The sequence below is a fragment of the Drosophila mojavensis genome, unplaced genomic scaffold (genome assembly GCF_018153725.1).
Source record: "Drosophila mojavensis isolate 15081-1352.22 unplaced genomic scaffold, ASM1815372v1 contig_19, whole genome shotgun sequence".
In the NCBI taxonomy this organism is placed as follows: Eukaryota; Metazoa; Arthropoda; class Insecta; order Diptera; family Drosophilidae; genus Drosophila; species Drosophila mojavensis.
The window spans coordinates 2,365,554-2,378,683 of record NW_025318726.1 but is presented as its reverse complement, the minus strand read 5'-3'; the positions used below and the strand labels follow the sequence as shown (position 1 = coordinate 2,378,683).

The window sequence follows — 13,130 nt, the reverse complement described above, 5'->3', positions numbered from 1 at the left end:
GAAATATTGTATGTATTCAATTTAATTTTCAGAAAATGATTAAGTTTAATTGATGCAAAATATTTTATATTACAAATCGTACTCTGATATTTTTACAACACTCGGAAAAGAATCGCGTTCTAAGGGCTACAATTAAAGGTCTGCACAACAATAACATTTCGGAGAAAACTTAGTTCGAGATGGGTAATCAATCTGGAATATACATGTATAGAGATAATTTCGGGCATTTCTGAAAACGCAGTACTAAAAGATGACAATATCAAATACATCTGGTAGACAAACCATGATCCATCTTCACTTTCTATGCTTGATGTTTATCCATTTTTTACGTGGATCTAGGCAAATAACCTAATAAATGCAAACTTTGAAAGTGATCTCTCTTTTAAGAATAACTCTATTCATATGCTATCGGTTTCTTAATACATTCATTAGTTAATAGAATTCAGAACATAACAGACTTTTTAATTTGAAGTGCGGTGTAATCTTTCCTAATCTTCTAATTTGCAGGAGGGCATACCCTTAATACAAGGAATGTTTTCCATTCAGCGAATAATATTTTACGAACGACAGTACTATCGATGTTTGAAGTACTATAAAATTGATGTATCGAATTTGCAACCTTGTTATTGCGAGTAAAAACATCTGTGTGTGAGAACAATAGCAAATGCAATATTTTGACTTTTTAGGCAATTTTATTTATTTTAAGTAGTAACAGTTAGTATTTTGAAATACATATAATGTTTACATGAACGTGAAAACAATTTCAATACTTAATTTATATATCTTAATTCCCACAACAAAAAAGATATTGGTACAATTAAGGTCATGGGAAGTATTGAAAAGGCTTGTATTTCCGGATTTCTTTGCCGCCTTTGCTCAGAAATGCATAGAACAGTTATACACATATATGGAGACCATGGACAACGATTATGTCTTGTCGAAAAAATCAATGGCTACTTGCCAATTACTGTAAGTGCATATACACAAATATGTATATGGATGTTGTCCGGCTCATGCAATAATTTTGTTTAGATATCTCCTACTGATCCATTACCAAAAACCATTTGTAAAACTTGTTTATATCGGGTGGAACAGCATTACACCCTGTTAATGAGACTCACACGTATGCGGGAAGAACGCAAACTCAAATTACTAGGCTACAAATCACAAAGGGAAGCAGTAAGTATAGTTCAATTCATACATTTTCTAAGACCTTAACGGGATGTTTTTTATTTGTTTGACAGGAAAACTTCTCAATATCTAGTGTCGAATGTTCCGATGACGACGAAGCAACATCCACAGGAACAAATAATACACCTGGCGCAGCTGCAAATCCCAGCCCTGATAAGTCTACAACTTCGATTCGGAGTAACAGAGACAGTACTAATTTAGAAAACGCAGGGACAAGCAGTACTCAATCCAATGTGACTACTGCTCCGATTACTTCAGAACATGACCCACAACAACTTTATCCAACGACTTAGAAGACTACTTTTTATTTATCTTTGTTTAACCTAACCAAGCACCATTTTCATATGTACGTATTATTGATAAATTAATATATATATATATATAATATCAATGTTGTGTGAACTTAGTTTTTTATGTACTTGCAGACTATATAATTTTGTCATAAATTGTATGTATATTACGTGTCTATATCATTATTTGCATTAGGGGTGGCACGCATTGAGTCGAAAAGACGTTTCTTTGTTTTTAGATTGTCGAATCTATTTAGCAATGGTAAGATATTATCAACCTACTTTTCACGTTGTCAGAGCCATTAAATAGGCGCTTTGTGTGAATCTGAAAATGGCTAGACAAATTAATCGTTGTGATGACTACAAGACCCGTTGGGTGTTGCTTTTGATGCTCTTGCCGTAGGCTTCATTATAACAAAAAAAAAAAAAACGATGAATGCCATGTAGAGATTTACTGATTGTAATTTAAGATCTTGCAGATGATATTGTCGGTTACATTGTCATTATTCAATTGCAAGTTGCCGAAGATTATAAATGATTGAATTCGCCTGCTTAAAATTTATCCTTTTTGCAGTCCAGGCTATACGCTTTATCCACTGGCGGCATATTAGAAGTATAATGCTCTGAATCTGTGTATATTGTAACTTATAATTATAGGACAACCGATAATCACATACATACTCTACGTTGAGCCAAAATTGCTTCCCAAACCCAGTAAACGCTGTACGAAAAATTACTTTAATCAGGTCTGTCATTTCGCTTTTACAGTCTTGATTTAATATCAGTGTACTATTTTTACAGCTCATACAGGTGCACTTAAGTGCTAAAAGTACTTAGCTTTTAAAATCAGAGGTTATCTCTTATTGATCGGCTAATTAAAAGTATATTTATTTACATATTTATAAAAAAAATTTAAAACTATTTATCTAAAATGGTTATGAATTATTCTTCTAAAATTCCATTGTATTGCTTCTCCGGATATGTTTGTAAAAATATTACATGAGACTTGAACAAAGAGTAATTTTGTCATTTATGATTTGTTTGTGTTTGTATTGTAGATTTAAGTACTTTTCCTGGAAAGGTGCCATATTTAGAGTTTTTAAGGTTTCTATTTACATTTATACTATTCATTATCTTTTGAAATTTTATTTTCATTTAAAATAAAAACAAATACTTTTAAGCTCGTCTTATTATTTCACGAAAATATAGAAAAAACAAAATCCCTAATTAAAAGCTATTGGTTACTAAATATGGACAATAATGTATGAGATTCTAGTCTGGGAAGCTTTAACTTAATAATATGATTGGGATGTGTACGTACAGCCCAATCACTATGTACTACCCATTCAATATGAACTACTAAAAAGACTATTCGCCACTAACAGAATATCACCTGAGACTTTTCCACAACTAGATTCGTTAACAGATTGTGTATTCAATGCTGCGCGAAGCGGTAACAGGAAATCGTTGTATACATTAGAGCTTAGCTGATAGCTTTCTATAGCCGAATAGATTGTTTTAAATAATGGTTGCTTATCGGAATGGAAATAGCCCCGATTACCGTGTATTAGCTTTATGCCTGATCGAGAAGAATTGCAAATACTCATGTACATACAGTGGTCGGGTCGATAGTTATATTCACATGGAATTATATATAGTTTGTCTGGGTGGTAATAAAAAAGAATATTTATAATATCTTGATCGCCCCACGTAATTCGTAGCTTAAATTCTTTATAAATAGGAAATACATGCTGCTCCCAATTGAATTGCCGCATGCGTGTTAGATTCATAAGCATGACTCCAGAGTTGACGCCAAGTCGTCCATAAAATGGATGGCGTGCAAATCGATTATACCATCCAATATTTTCATTTTCGTGCTCAGGCGCCAGAGCGGCGATTTGAGTTTCATTAAATTTTGCAAAATATTTCCATATATCCGTAATTGGAGATAAAAACAATATATCTGTATCAACATATAACAACGAATCAACATCCTTCAATAAAGACTAAAAATATAAGTTAATACAAATCATTATTATTAAATATTGACTTTTTAATCAAGTTTACTTACAGGTAAGAATAGGCGTTGGGCGGCGCAAGGCTTAAACAGATTTTTCCATTCTTTCGCACTTTGATTTGGAAATTTTAATGACAATAGTTCAAAGTCAAATTGCTGAGAAAGTGTATCGCGCCAGTCAGTCAGTTTCTCGCTTATTATATCAGTTAATGGAGCTTCCGTAAATATTATAAATTTAATATATTCCTGATAATAATTATAAAGTAGAGCTGACTTTATCATAACTAGCGTCTCTTGAGCGCGTTGGCCACAGGCGACTGCAACAATATGAAAGGTGTTTTTCTTATGGCGCCTATCAAAAGTTACATAGAAATGTTATTAATTTTTTAATTTTACTTTTAAAGAATTTAAAATACACATGCAAACCAATTTGCCAAAAATTAACATTGGTTATATTATTTAAGATATTAACAATAGCTTTTCCTATTAGCTACTAAAAGCGGACATCTCCGTTTGACAAACAGTTCTAATATAACCGAGGATGCCCGCTGTAGGGTGACTTCACATTATATATCTACATATCTAATATACCATACGTACGTACATTTCATTGGTTTCAGTGTCGGATTGGGCAGATGCTGCATGGTCCCAATTTGGACGCTCGTGAAATATGTACAAAATAGTAGTGAGGGCCACACAACTTAGAAAGCACATGTGGAAGTGCCGCTAAAATATACTCATGTTAGTCAAGCTTGTTACTATATAAGTTTATTGTTTACCATTTTGTTTCTGATATTGCTACATAGATACATTTATGCACGAATGTATGTATGTATGTATATTTGTACAAGTGTGTTTGTTTGGATATCATAAAGCAGAGCGCTGCCCAATATAGTGTGTATGTATATATTATTATTTGAAGCTATATATCAGAGAGCAGTAATGATTGATCGCATATTATATAGAAAAACATCAATTTATTTAGCATTACAAAATCAATATAAATATGTTTCATTGAAAAAAAGTAAATACTGTGTTGTGCTAGCCATGAACCAGTTCTTTTGAACTAAGTGATTCTTTTCTTGGAGTTCCAGCTGCTGGTCGCTGTTTAATCCATTTCCTTAGGGAATGCCCCAAATCCGTAAATCAAGATGAGCGCTCACATTTATTCACTGTCATATTTGTTTTTAGAAATATTAGTCTGTAAAAGAAATCATTGTAAAATATTTTTCTTTAGAAAGACAACACAAGTTTCTTTGGTTTTGGTATATTTTCTTAAAAACATCGAAATGAAGTAACAACAACAGAAAACGTTAAACAATAAACTATGTATATTCAGTTTAATTAATTTAAATAACGGGTGATGGAACTGAGCAGAAATTATCCAATTGCAAGTTTAAAGAGCAGTTGATAAAAATATAGATAGCATCGATATACATATGTATATTGAATAATTGTATTGTAGAAGCAATTCCACTTTTCAGATATCGATATGTTAACCATCACTTGTATGATTTGTGACTCATACTTCACTATTCCAATTACTAGTAACAAGTGTAGATTATTAGTAGAGCAATTTTTTGCCAAAATATAAATCAGGGATTTAATTTTGTATCTTTATTTTATACAACATGTCATACCAACAATGCGGAATGCCCGATCAGACGTTTCTTTGGGACGTATTTCAAAGGTATTTATATTAATAACATTTGGCAACGTACGTACGTACATATGTATGTATTTAAATTTATATTGTAAATATACACGTAGACCCATGCATATGTAGACACATACATATCTATGTAAATTCGCGAAAGCACTGTTATACAAGTGTCTGTTATATATTCCATCGATATAACTTTGTTTGTGCTTTTAGGGTCGATAAAGACAGGAGTGGACATATCTCTGCAGATGAACTACAGGTTGCTCTCTCCAATGGCACATGGTCAGCTTTTAATCCGGAAACAGTTCGGCTTATGATCGGAATGTTTGATCGCCAAAACAGGGGAACCGTATCTTTCGAGGATTTCGGAGCACTATGGAAATATGTAACTGATTGGCAAAATTGTTTTCGCTCGTTCGACCGGGACAATTCCGGCAACATTGACAAGCAAGAACTTAAAACTGCTCTAACTTCCTTCGGCTATCGTCTATCTGACAATCTTATTGAAATATTGCTCCGTAAATTCGATCGCTTTGGCAGAGGAACAATCCTTTTCGATGATTTCATCCAATGCTGTATTGTTCTATATGTAAGTATTTTATTTTATTCTGCTTTATAATAATGATAATATTTTGATGATATAAACTTAATTTATATTTATAATTAAAAACATACAAAATTTGTTATAATAGGTTTATTTTATATTATATTGATTTATAAACAGTAAAATTTAAGTGATTTTATTGAGAAATCTTATCTATTGGTAAAAGGTTTTAATACTATTTTCATTAGAATACCAGCTTTGAAAATATGGTTTGGAGAGAATTGTATAAACAAAAATAAAGAAGAACTAAACAAGTTTTAACTAGATAAGCTAACAAACTTATTAATAAACATTTTTATTTAATTGCAGACTTTGACTACAGCCTTCAAGCAACATGACACCGACATGGATGGCGTCATAACAATCCACTACGAACAGTTTTTAAGCATGGTTTTTTCACTTAAGATTTAATAATCAAATGTCAAATTTATACTATACAAAATGTAACTTTATATGTATACAAATATGTAAATAGCCTGGATGATCTACTTTTTAAAGAGCCAATATTTGTGAACTTGTTATCCCATCAAACTATAAATTTAAATAATTACTATCGTAAGCAACCTTGTTAGACATTTAAGCTTATATGTATGTATTATATTTGATATAATACTAAAATTAAAAATCTTTATTTCTTTATGTAAACTTAAAAACTCAGCATTGTTATTAAAATTTTTTGAAATTATATACATATTCAAATAATTTTAAATCAAGTATGGATAATTATACATTAGAACTGCAGAGCCAACAGAATTCCAAGTCTTACTTCTAGACGGTAATTGTCTTATGAAGATTAAGTTTTGTGATGATTCATTGATTATTGATTTTCTCAACTAATCCAATATTTAATTGGTGAGCTTTTCGCTACTTAAATGAACCTTTATATTCTAAATTTAAATAACAGTTTTGTTTGTGTCTCGATCAATACATCGAAACTTATTCTCCACACTTGCAAATATTCGATATAAAGGTAACCAAAGACCGGCCACTGTAGGGTTGATATCGATAAAAACGTAAATAATTTAAACTTTTGCAGTGGAACCGATGACTTGTAGTATTCTTGTTCAGAAGTAGCTTTGGAAGACAAACAAGGTTGTTTTGGATGATTGGCAAATGGTAAAATTTTATAATTATATAAGAAAGCAAGGAAAAAAAAAAAACTTTTAATATTAATGCTAGACTGAAGAGGGACACGCCAATGTTAACACGAACAACGTTACCCGTATAAAAATAGAGGGGTCGTGAATATAAGTAGTCAACTCAGATTCTCGCACAAATTTATATTGTTGAAAGATTTATAGATTTGTTATATTAGAAAATAATATCAATATTATATTGTATACTAATTTTTGAATCAGTTATTTTTATTACCAGGTAGAAGGAATATTTAAAAAAATTTTTTTTTAATGGAAACACTTTTTCATTACTTATGAGCAGTGGGAACAGTAAAAATAGGGTAGCCTCAACTACATATGTAGAATCATATCTTTGTTTGAGTAAACGAAGGAAATATTTATTGAAGTTTAACAATAACTAATACATATATACCATTTATCATATTCCAGGCTATCATGCTCATTATATTTTCCGGCTCGAATTTCCAACCACATTCAGTTTTGACGATATATATCGATATAAATATGTACAGTGACATTATTTTTTACCACTTGCAACCGGCAGAACAGTGTGCGTAGAAACGTGTCATGAAAAACGTGTTTCATTGCCAGACGTTTCACGAACTAGTTCAGTTCTTATGATTCTTTACCCATCTCATTTTGTTACAGTTAATTACTTTGTTTCGTCTGTAAAGAATGAAAAAAGTATATTGTCGGCATTCGTATCAGCAGAAATAAATTTGTCCTTTTAAGCAGGCCGCGTGTAATAAGCTAATTTTTTAAATTGTGTAACCTAAGAGTGCATTACCTTAATAAAATATTTCAGAAGCAAAGCAAAAATGTCTGAACTTCAATCATCATTGCTATTGAAGAAACAATTGGCAGGTATGTTACACATGTCTAATTATGAGCGTATGTAAGGAGTTATGCATGTACATATTATATATAGGGAAGAACAGCGGAAATTGTCATTTACAGGTATATGTACATATACGCACGCATGCCACGATGTACATACATACATTCATACATACTTATGCACATAAGGCATTAATTTAATTGGAGCACATTTCGTTGTCAACTAATTAATAGAAAAAAGTGCATAAACGTATATTTATGAACAAATATATATATTTATACCTAAGTATTTTAATGTATATGCAAAAATGTATATACCAGCTGCTGTATATATATAAATTTAAATATATATTTATATATATAGCATGTATACATAATTAACATATATACGTATATAAATATGCATGCATAGCGTCTTAACCAAATCTTCTCTGTTATCACCCTTTTGATTGTCTCTTGTTTCTTTGTTATTATTGGTGGTGAAGAATATTTTCTTGAATCATCACAATGACTATGTATGTGCCACAGCCAATGCACGATAAACGCATGTACATACGTACATATGTATGTACATTAGTTGGCATGTATCTATGTATATATAAGTAGCTTGGTAAATAGATAATTTGATGAATGATGTAAATAAGTTTCACAAAAAATAATTGATTTTAAAGTTAGATATATATACATATATGCAAAAATAAGATATCTTCCTCTGCAATGAATACAAATATTTGTATAAGCATATATTTTACAATATATAAAAGTATATTTAATTTATAAATTAATGTCTACTTATTTCAAAAGACTAAAAAAAATTCAACCTTTATTCATTCTTTCATGATATGCTAAATTTTGGCTATGTAACAAGAATGTTAATACATATTCGTACATAGATGAATATTATTTTACATTTATTCACATCCAATTTCAAAGAGTTTTTAAGATTTGTTGAGTCGTTCACGAAGTCTTTAAAACACATTTTTTATCTTGATTGCTCATCGATATTAAGATCTGAATCGATAATTTCATATATGAGTGATGTACGGTACAAACTAAGTTCACAGCTTAAATGCTGTCCCTGGAGCTGGGCTTATTCTTGCTGCACAGATCGGCCTAATGTTTGCTGATAATAATGTATTCGTTTCAGTAATTTTAGATTGTTCAGCTACTACAAACGAAATTTTGCAAGTCACTGAATTTATAATGTATAGATATATAACTGTACTGCTAAGCAATATTTATCTATGTACAATAAAATTCAATTCAAAATTTTTTGGCTCTGAGAGATATACATAAAGCTTAGTAAGGAGAATAATATGTTGATAAGAGATTTATGTGGTCGACTAAAAAACAAAGCAATTATCATTATATATTCTATATTTTTTAAGACAATAGAAAATTTCTTTTGTGAAAATTATTAAAATATAATTAATTACAAGATATAGTACGATTTTATAAAAGTCTTTTAAACTATTATTATAATAAATTTTTAATCTACAAAATATATATATATATACAATTGTTTAATATAATATATTACGTTAGCTGTTAAAATATAGTATACTTGCTTTAGGAAATGTGAATAATTTTATAATCTAAGATCTATATATAAAATACATCGTTATATACGTTTAATGAGTATATAATAATATAATATATAATATATAATAATATACATATATTTTAACATTACAAAATTCTTATTTTTCCTTTATTTCAGAACTAAATAAGAACCCAGTAGAAGGTTTCTCAGCTGGATTAATTGATGAGAATGATATATTTCGTTGGGAAGTCCTAATAATTGGACCACCAGACACACTTTAGTAGGTTTATTACAGTAAATATATTTAAATAACATAAAATTAATATATTAAATTCGATCCGATCCCATAAAGTAAATATTGTTTATATATTAATAACTATATGATCCTCGTGTGCTTACAAATTAAGCCAATGATAGACTGAAAATAGAATTCATAATTGAAACTCGTTGTAATCGAAAGAGTCAGAGCTGCATATTTTTTTGTTTTGGGGATTTTCATTAATTAATTTATTTCATTTTCAATTTTGCTTGGATTAGTTGACTGCGTACAACCTTCCTCTTTAGTGGCGCCAGGAAAAGTCTGCAGTCCCATTTGCAATGGTGCGTACTCTAAGTGGGTTCAATGCAAACCCTGTTAACCCTGTACCTAAAGCTTTAAACCGCCACACCATCCACTACTCTGATGCATTGCCATGAAGAAAGTGAACATATATTCTCTGACATCTTCTGTCATTTATTTAGAAAAAAAACTTTTTAGTTGTAAACTTGTAAACTTTTACATAATTTCACGTTAAAATGCTGGAAAGCAGAGCCTTGGTGTACTTTTATTTTAATTATTTTTAATTAAATTTGGATTTATAAGTTTGTAGCTCCACGACTAAGAGCTAAGAATGTAGAAATATTTTCAGTCCTCAAATCAAAGGAACCTATTTAATTTGGAAAAATTGAAGTGTAATTGATTGAGCTCTTGGGTTCCTTAGAAATTATTAAATATATAGCGTTTACATATTTAGATTTATGATTCCACCTACACTGACTAATAAATGTCAGATTGATTTATATAAAACTAATTTATATAAAAAATTTTATTGAATCATACAAACTACTTTTAGCTAGTTGCTGGTGGCATTTTATAAAAGTGTCTGACTTAACGTCAAATTAAAATAGATTTTTTTTTTTAATATAAATATTTTTTATAGGGCTGACAATTTTTCAGGCTAACCTCGTATATAATTTATGCATGTGACAAAAATTTTTCTATGCATCAACCTCATTGAAAATGGTGTAAAATAATGGTATGATATGGTACAATCAAATAATTTGTTAATAAATTAGTAATAAAGTAAATATATCCTTTGTATCAACGTCCATGTCGAGTCCATCCCATATGAAACTGCCGATTTCGATACCTTTCGAAGCGAGAAACTTTGCCTTCGTGTATTTCGTATAATTTATCTGAATCAATTCTTCCACCTTGCTTTGCTACCTTTCTCACTTTCTTCATAAAATCGGGAAATTATATTTAAAATTATAATTATATATGTATACGAAAGTGTGTATATACATATATCAAATACCATATCTCTATCATGATTAAGTTTAACTGTAAAGCGCAAAAAATTATATGAAAGGGATCGCGTTTAATTGATTGTATTTAGCATTTAGACATTTCTTAAATAAAAACTATAATATTTCTTTGAAATTTCCATATATTATGCTCTAACTATCAATAAAATAGGTTTAATAATTTGTTGTATTGAGGTCATATAATATAGAAATATGTCTCACTTTATTATCCTTCTCGTTCTGTTTGAAAGCTAAGATATTGAAGGTTGTATTGAGTGTCCTGGCTTTCATCTAGGTTAGGTTTTATAAATTATAATAGTCGGAAGCAATGTAAGTGCGCAAACTTGGCTCAGTTTGTCTGGTATTAATACTTTCTGAATAATATTTTTTGTCTATTGTGGCAAATGCTAAGCGGCGTGGATGCGTTCAAAAACTTAAATCCTAACTTATCATTTCCCTATATGTTATTATATACAATAGATTTATTAACGTATTTGCTTTCCTTTTTATGTTTCATTAACAGCGAAGGAGGTTTCTTCAAAGCGCATTTATACTTTCCTAAGGAGTACCCTCTGCGTCCACCTCGAATGAAGTTTGTTACAGAAATTTGGCATCCAAATATTGAAAAAAATGGCGATGTCTGTATTTCAATTTTGCATGAACCTGGAGATGATAAATGGGGCTACGAAAAAGCATCAGAGCGTTGGTTGCCGGTACACACAGTGGAAACTATTTTGATATCCGTGATATCAATGTTAGCGGATCCCAATGACGAGTCCCCAGCAAACGTTGATGCTGCCAAGGAATGGAGAGAATCCTACCCCGATTTCAAGCGCAAGGTGGCACGTTGTGTCCGGAAAAGCCAAGAGGAGTGTTCGTAGAAACAGGATTTGCTCTATATTTGTATATTTATATTAAAAATTTGATACATTAAAATGAATAACTGAATTAATAGACATATAAACTCAAATTCTTATATTGAAAAATGTATTTTAGACGTTATATGAGCTAAAGGGGAAAAAGCTAATCGTAAATATCTAATCCCTCAATCCAACAACACCCAAAAATGGAAAAAAAAAATATATTTGAATCAGTCATGCGATCAGATTAAGTCGACAGCATATGGGTCATTCTGCCATCTCATACTTCTCAATGAAGGAATTTGGGCAGTTATTGTGATGAATCATAGTCAGCTCTCACAGACGATAGAGCAGTAGAAGGTGATATACGTCCTTGAGGAGTTGAAATGGTGATAATAGTAGAGGCGATTCGCGTTTTCCAAAAAAAAAAAAGTAAGAAGGCAACAGTCGAGACTGCTCGACTAGAAGATACCCTGAACCCTCTAAGCTGATATTCTAATAATTCTGCACTTCTATGCACACATACATACATACATATGCATCCAAACGCACGCATAAGCCTGCTCTCTGCTAACTGCGCAGTAAGCAGCGACTGCGCTTGGGCTGCGCTGCAGTGAGCAATATTATGAGAATTTATTTGTTGAATAATTTCTTTTGTAGACATACAAATGATTGTTTCATTATGAAATGAAACTTTCAAAACATAATCATATGGTGAAAATGTGTGTATATTCCAAAGCACAAGTCTCTAGTACTTGAAATGCGTTTTTTACAAATTAGGGTCGAAGGGGGCGTGGTATCCAAAATCTGTAAATTACAAAATCTTTGTATCCATTAACTTTATATACAACGCAAATTTGAAGACTACAGGTCTAAAAGTGTTCAAATTAGGCTAAAAAAACAAAATCAATTTTTATCGAAAAAATAAAGCAAACTCGTACTGCGTATGGTATACACGAGTATGCATGCCAAATTTCAGCTTTCTAGCTCTTATAAGTCCTGAGATCGACGCACTCATACGGACGGACAGACGGACAGGGCTATATCGACTCAGCTCGTCGTGCTGATCAAGAATATATATACTTTATGGGGTCTGCGATGACTCCTTCTGCCCGTTACATACTTTTTCACAAAACCATTACACCCTGATTTTCAATGGGTTCAGGGTATAAAAATGTTGATTCGAAGCCTGGCGAGATATATTTTATACTAAATTGATATATCACAGCTCATATATTCTAAGATGCCCACATCTCATAGTCTTGAGATGTTCTCGTTACGTTCACTAAATCAGGGTGGGGAAATAGCTGTCCTGTCAATTTTACATTGAAAAAATATAATTCAACGAATAGCAAACACTAAGTCGCAAAGGTAATTTAATATTTTACTACTAACTTTTTCAGATTTATAATTGAATGAAAAT

General features: G+C 30.9%; 4 protein-coding genes across 7 annotated transcripts; 3 read left to right on the top strand and 1 right to left on the bottom strand.

The window, feature by feature from the left end:
• The first annotated feature begins 610 nt into the window (after positions 1-610).
• LOC6572322 lies at positions 611-1,651 on the top strand. Of its 2 annotated transcripts, XM_015166341.3 has the most exons (4): positions 611-714; positions 806-969; positions 1,033-1,179; positions 1,245-1,651. In XM_015166341.3, the coding sequence occupies exons 2-4, from the start codon at positions 826-828 to the stop codon at positions 1,482-1,484; spliced, it is 531 nt and encodes a 176-aa protein (XP_015021827.1). In that variant the 5' UTR covers positions 611-714; positions 806-825; the 3' UTR covers positions 1,485-1,651. The 2 variants fall into 2 exon arrangements, with proteins under 2 accessions (XP_015021827.1, XP_001998461.1); XM_001998425.4 differs by having other exon boundaries at positions 618-969.
• A 697-nt stretch (positions 1,652-2,348) lies between these two features.
• Positions 2,349-4,899, bottom strand: LOC26528493 (glucoside xylosyltransferase 2). Of its 2 annotated transcripts, XM_015166344.3 has the most exons (4): positions 4,278-4,899; positions 4,103-4,224; positions 3,553-3,850; positions 2,349-3,487 (listed from the first exon to the last, which is right to left on the bottom strand). In XM_015166344.3, the coding sequence occupies exons 1-4, from the start codon at positions 4,308-4,310 to the stop codon at positions 2,828-2,830; spliced, it is 1,113 nt and encodes a 370-aa protein (XP_015021830.1). In that variant the 5' UTR covers positions 4,311-4,899; the 3' UTR covers positions 2,349-2,827. The 2 variants fall into 2 exon arrangements, with proteins under 2 accessions (XP_015021830.1, XP_015021828.1); XM_015166342.3 differs by lacking the exon at positions 4,278-4,899 and having other exon boundaries at positions 3,553-3,815; positions 4,103-4,219.
• A 109-nt stretch (positions 4,900-5,008) lies between these two features.
• LOC6572323 (programmed cell death protein 6) lies at positions 5,009-6,450 on the top strand. Its single transcript, XM_001998426.4, has 3 exons — positions 5,009-5,188; positions 5,375-5,750; positions 6,075-6,450. The coding sequence occupies exons 1-3, from the start codon at positions 5,130-5,132 to the stop codon at positions 6,174-6,176; spliced, it is 537 nt and encodes a 178-aa protein (XP_001998462.2). The 5' UTR covers positions 5,009-5,129; the 3' UTR covers positions 6,177-6,450.
• Positions 6,451-7,521: 1,071 nt separating this feature from the next.
• Positions 7,522-11,811, top strand: LOC6572324 (ubiquitin-conjugating enzyme E2 G1). 2 transcript variants are annotated; one of them, XM_001998427.4, is made up of 3 exons: positions 7,522-7,765; positions 9,459-9,561; positions 11,371-11,811. In XM_001998427.4, exons 1-3 carry the CDS (start codon positions 7,720-7,722, stop codon positions 11,726-11,728), a joined length of 507 nt encoding a protein of 168 aa, XP_001998463.1. In that variant the 5' UTR covers positions 7,522-7,719; the 3' UTR covers positions 11,729-11,811. The 2 variants fall into 2 exon arrangements, with proteins under 2 accessions (XP_001998463.1, XP_015021831.1); XM_015166345.3 differs by lacking the exon at positions 7,522-7,765 and adding an exon at positions 9,819-9,881 and having other exon boundaries at positions 9,477-9,561.
• Positions 11,812-13,130: the final 1,319 nt, after the last annotated feature.

Excerpts from the sequence above, each read along its gene's own strand:
- LOC6572322 (XM_015166341.3), top strand. The coding sequence starts at position 826 with ATGGGAAGTATTGAAAAGGCTTGTATTTCCGGATTTCTTTGCCGCCTT. Across the intron at positions 970-1,032 it reads ATGGCTACTTGCCAATTACT|ATATCTCCTACTGATCCATT; the intron begins GTAAGTGCATAT and ends AATTTTGTTTAG. Across the intron at positions 1,180-1,244 it reads ACAAATCACAAAGGGAAGCA|GAAAACTTCTCAATATCTAG; the intron begins GTAAGTATAGTT and ends TTTGTTTGACAG.
- LOC26528493 (XM_015166344.3), bottom strand. The coding sequence starts at position 4,310 with ATGTATCTATGTAGCAATATCAGAAACAAAATG. Across the intron at positions 4,225-4,277 it reads GCAATATCAGAAACAAAATG|CGGCACTTCCACATGTGCTT; the intron begins GTAAACAATAAA and ends AGTATATTTTAG. Across the intron at positions 3,851-4,102 it reads GACACTGAAACCAATGAAAT|GCGCCATAAGAAAAACACCT; the intron begins GTACGTACGTAT and ends AACTTTTGATAG.
- LOC6572323 (XM_001998426.4), top strand. The coding sequence starts at position 5,130 with ATGTCATACCAACAATGCGGAATGCCCGATCAGACGTTTCTTTGGGAC. Across the intron at positions 5,189-5,374 it reads CTTTGGGACGTATTTCAAAG|GGTCGATAAAGACAGGAGTG; the intron begins GTATTTATATTA and ends TTGTGCTTTTAG. Across the intron at positions 5,751-6,074 it reads AATGCTGTATTGTTCTATAT|ACTTTGACTACAGCCTTCAA; the intron begins GTAAGTATTTTA and ends ATTTAATTGCAG.
- LOC6572324 (XM_001998427.4), top strand. The coding sequence starts at position 7,720 with ATGTCTGAACTTCAATCATCATTGCTATTGAAGAAACAATTGGCAG. Across the intron at positions 7,766-9,458 it reads ATTGAAGAAACAATTGGCAG|AACTAAATAAGAACCCAGTA; the intron begins GTATGTTACACA and ends CCTTTATTTCAG. Across the intron at positions 9,562-11,370 it reads GGACCACCAGACACACTTTA|CGAAGGAGGTTTCTTCAAAG; the intron begins GTAGGTTTATTA and ends TTTCATTAACAG.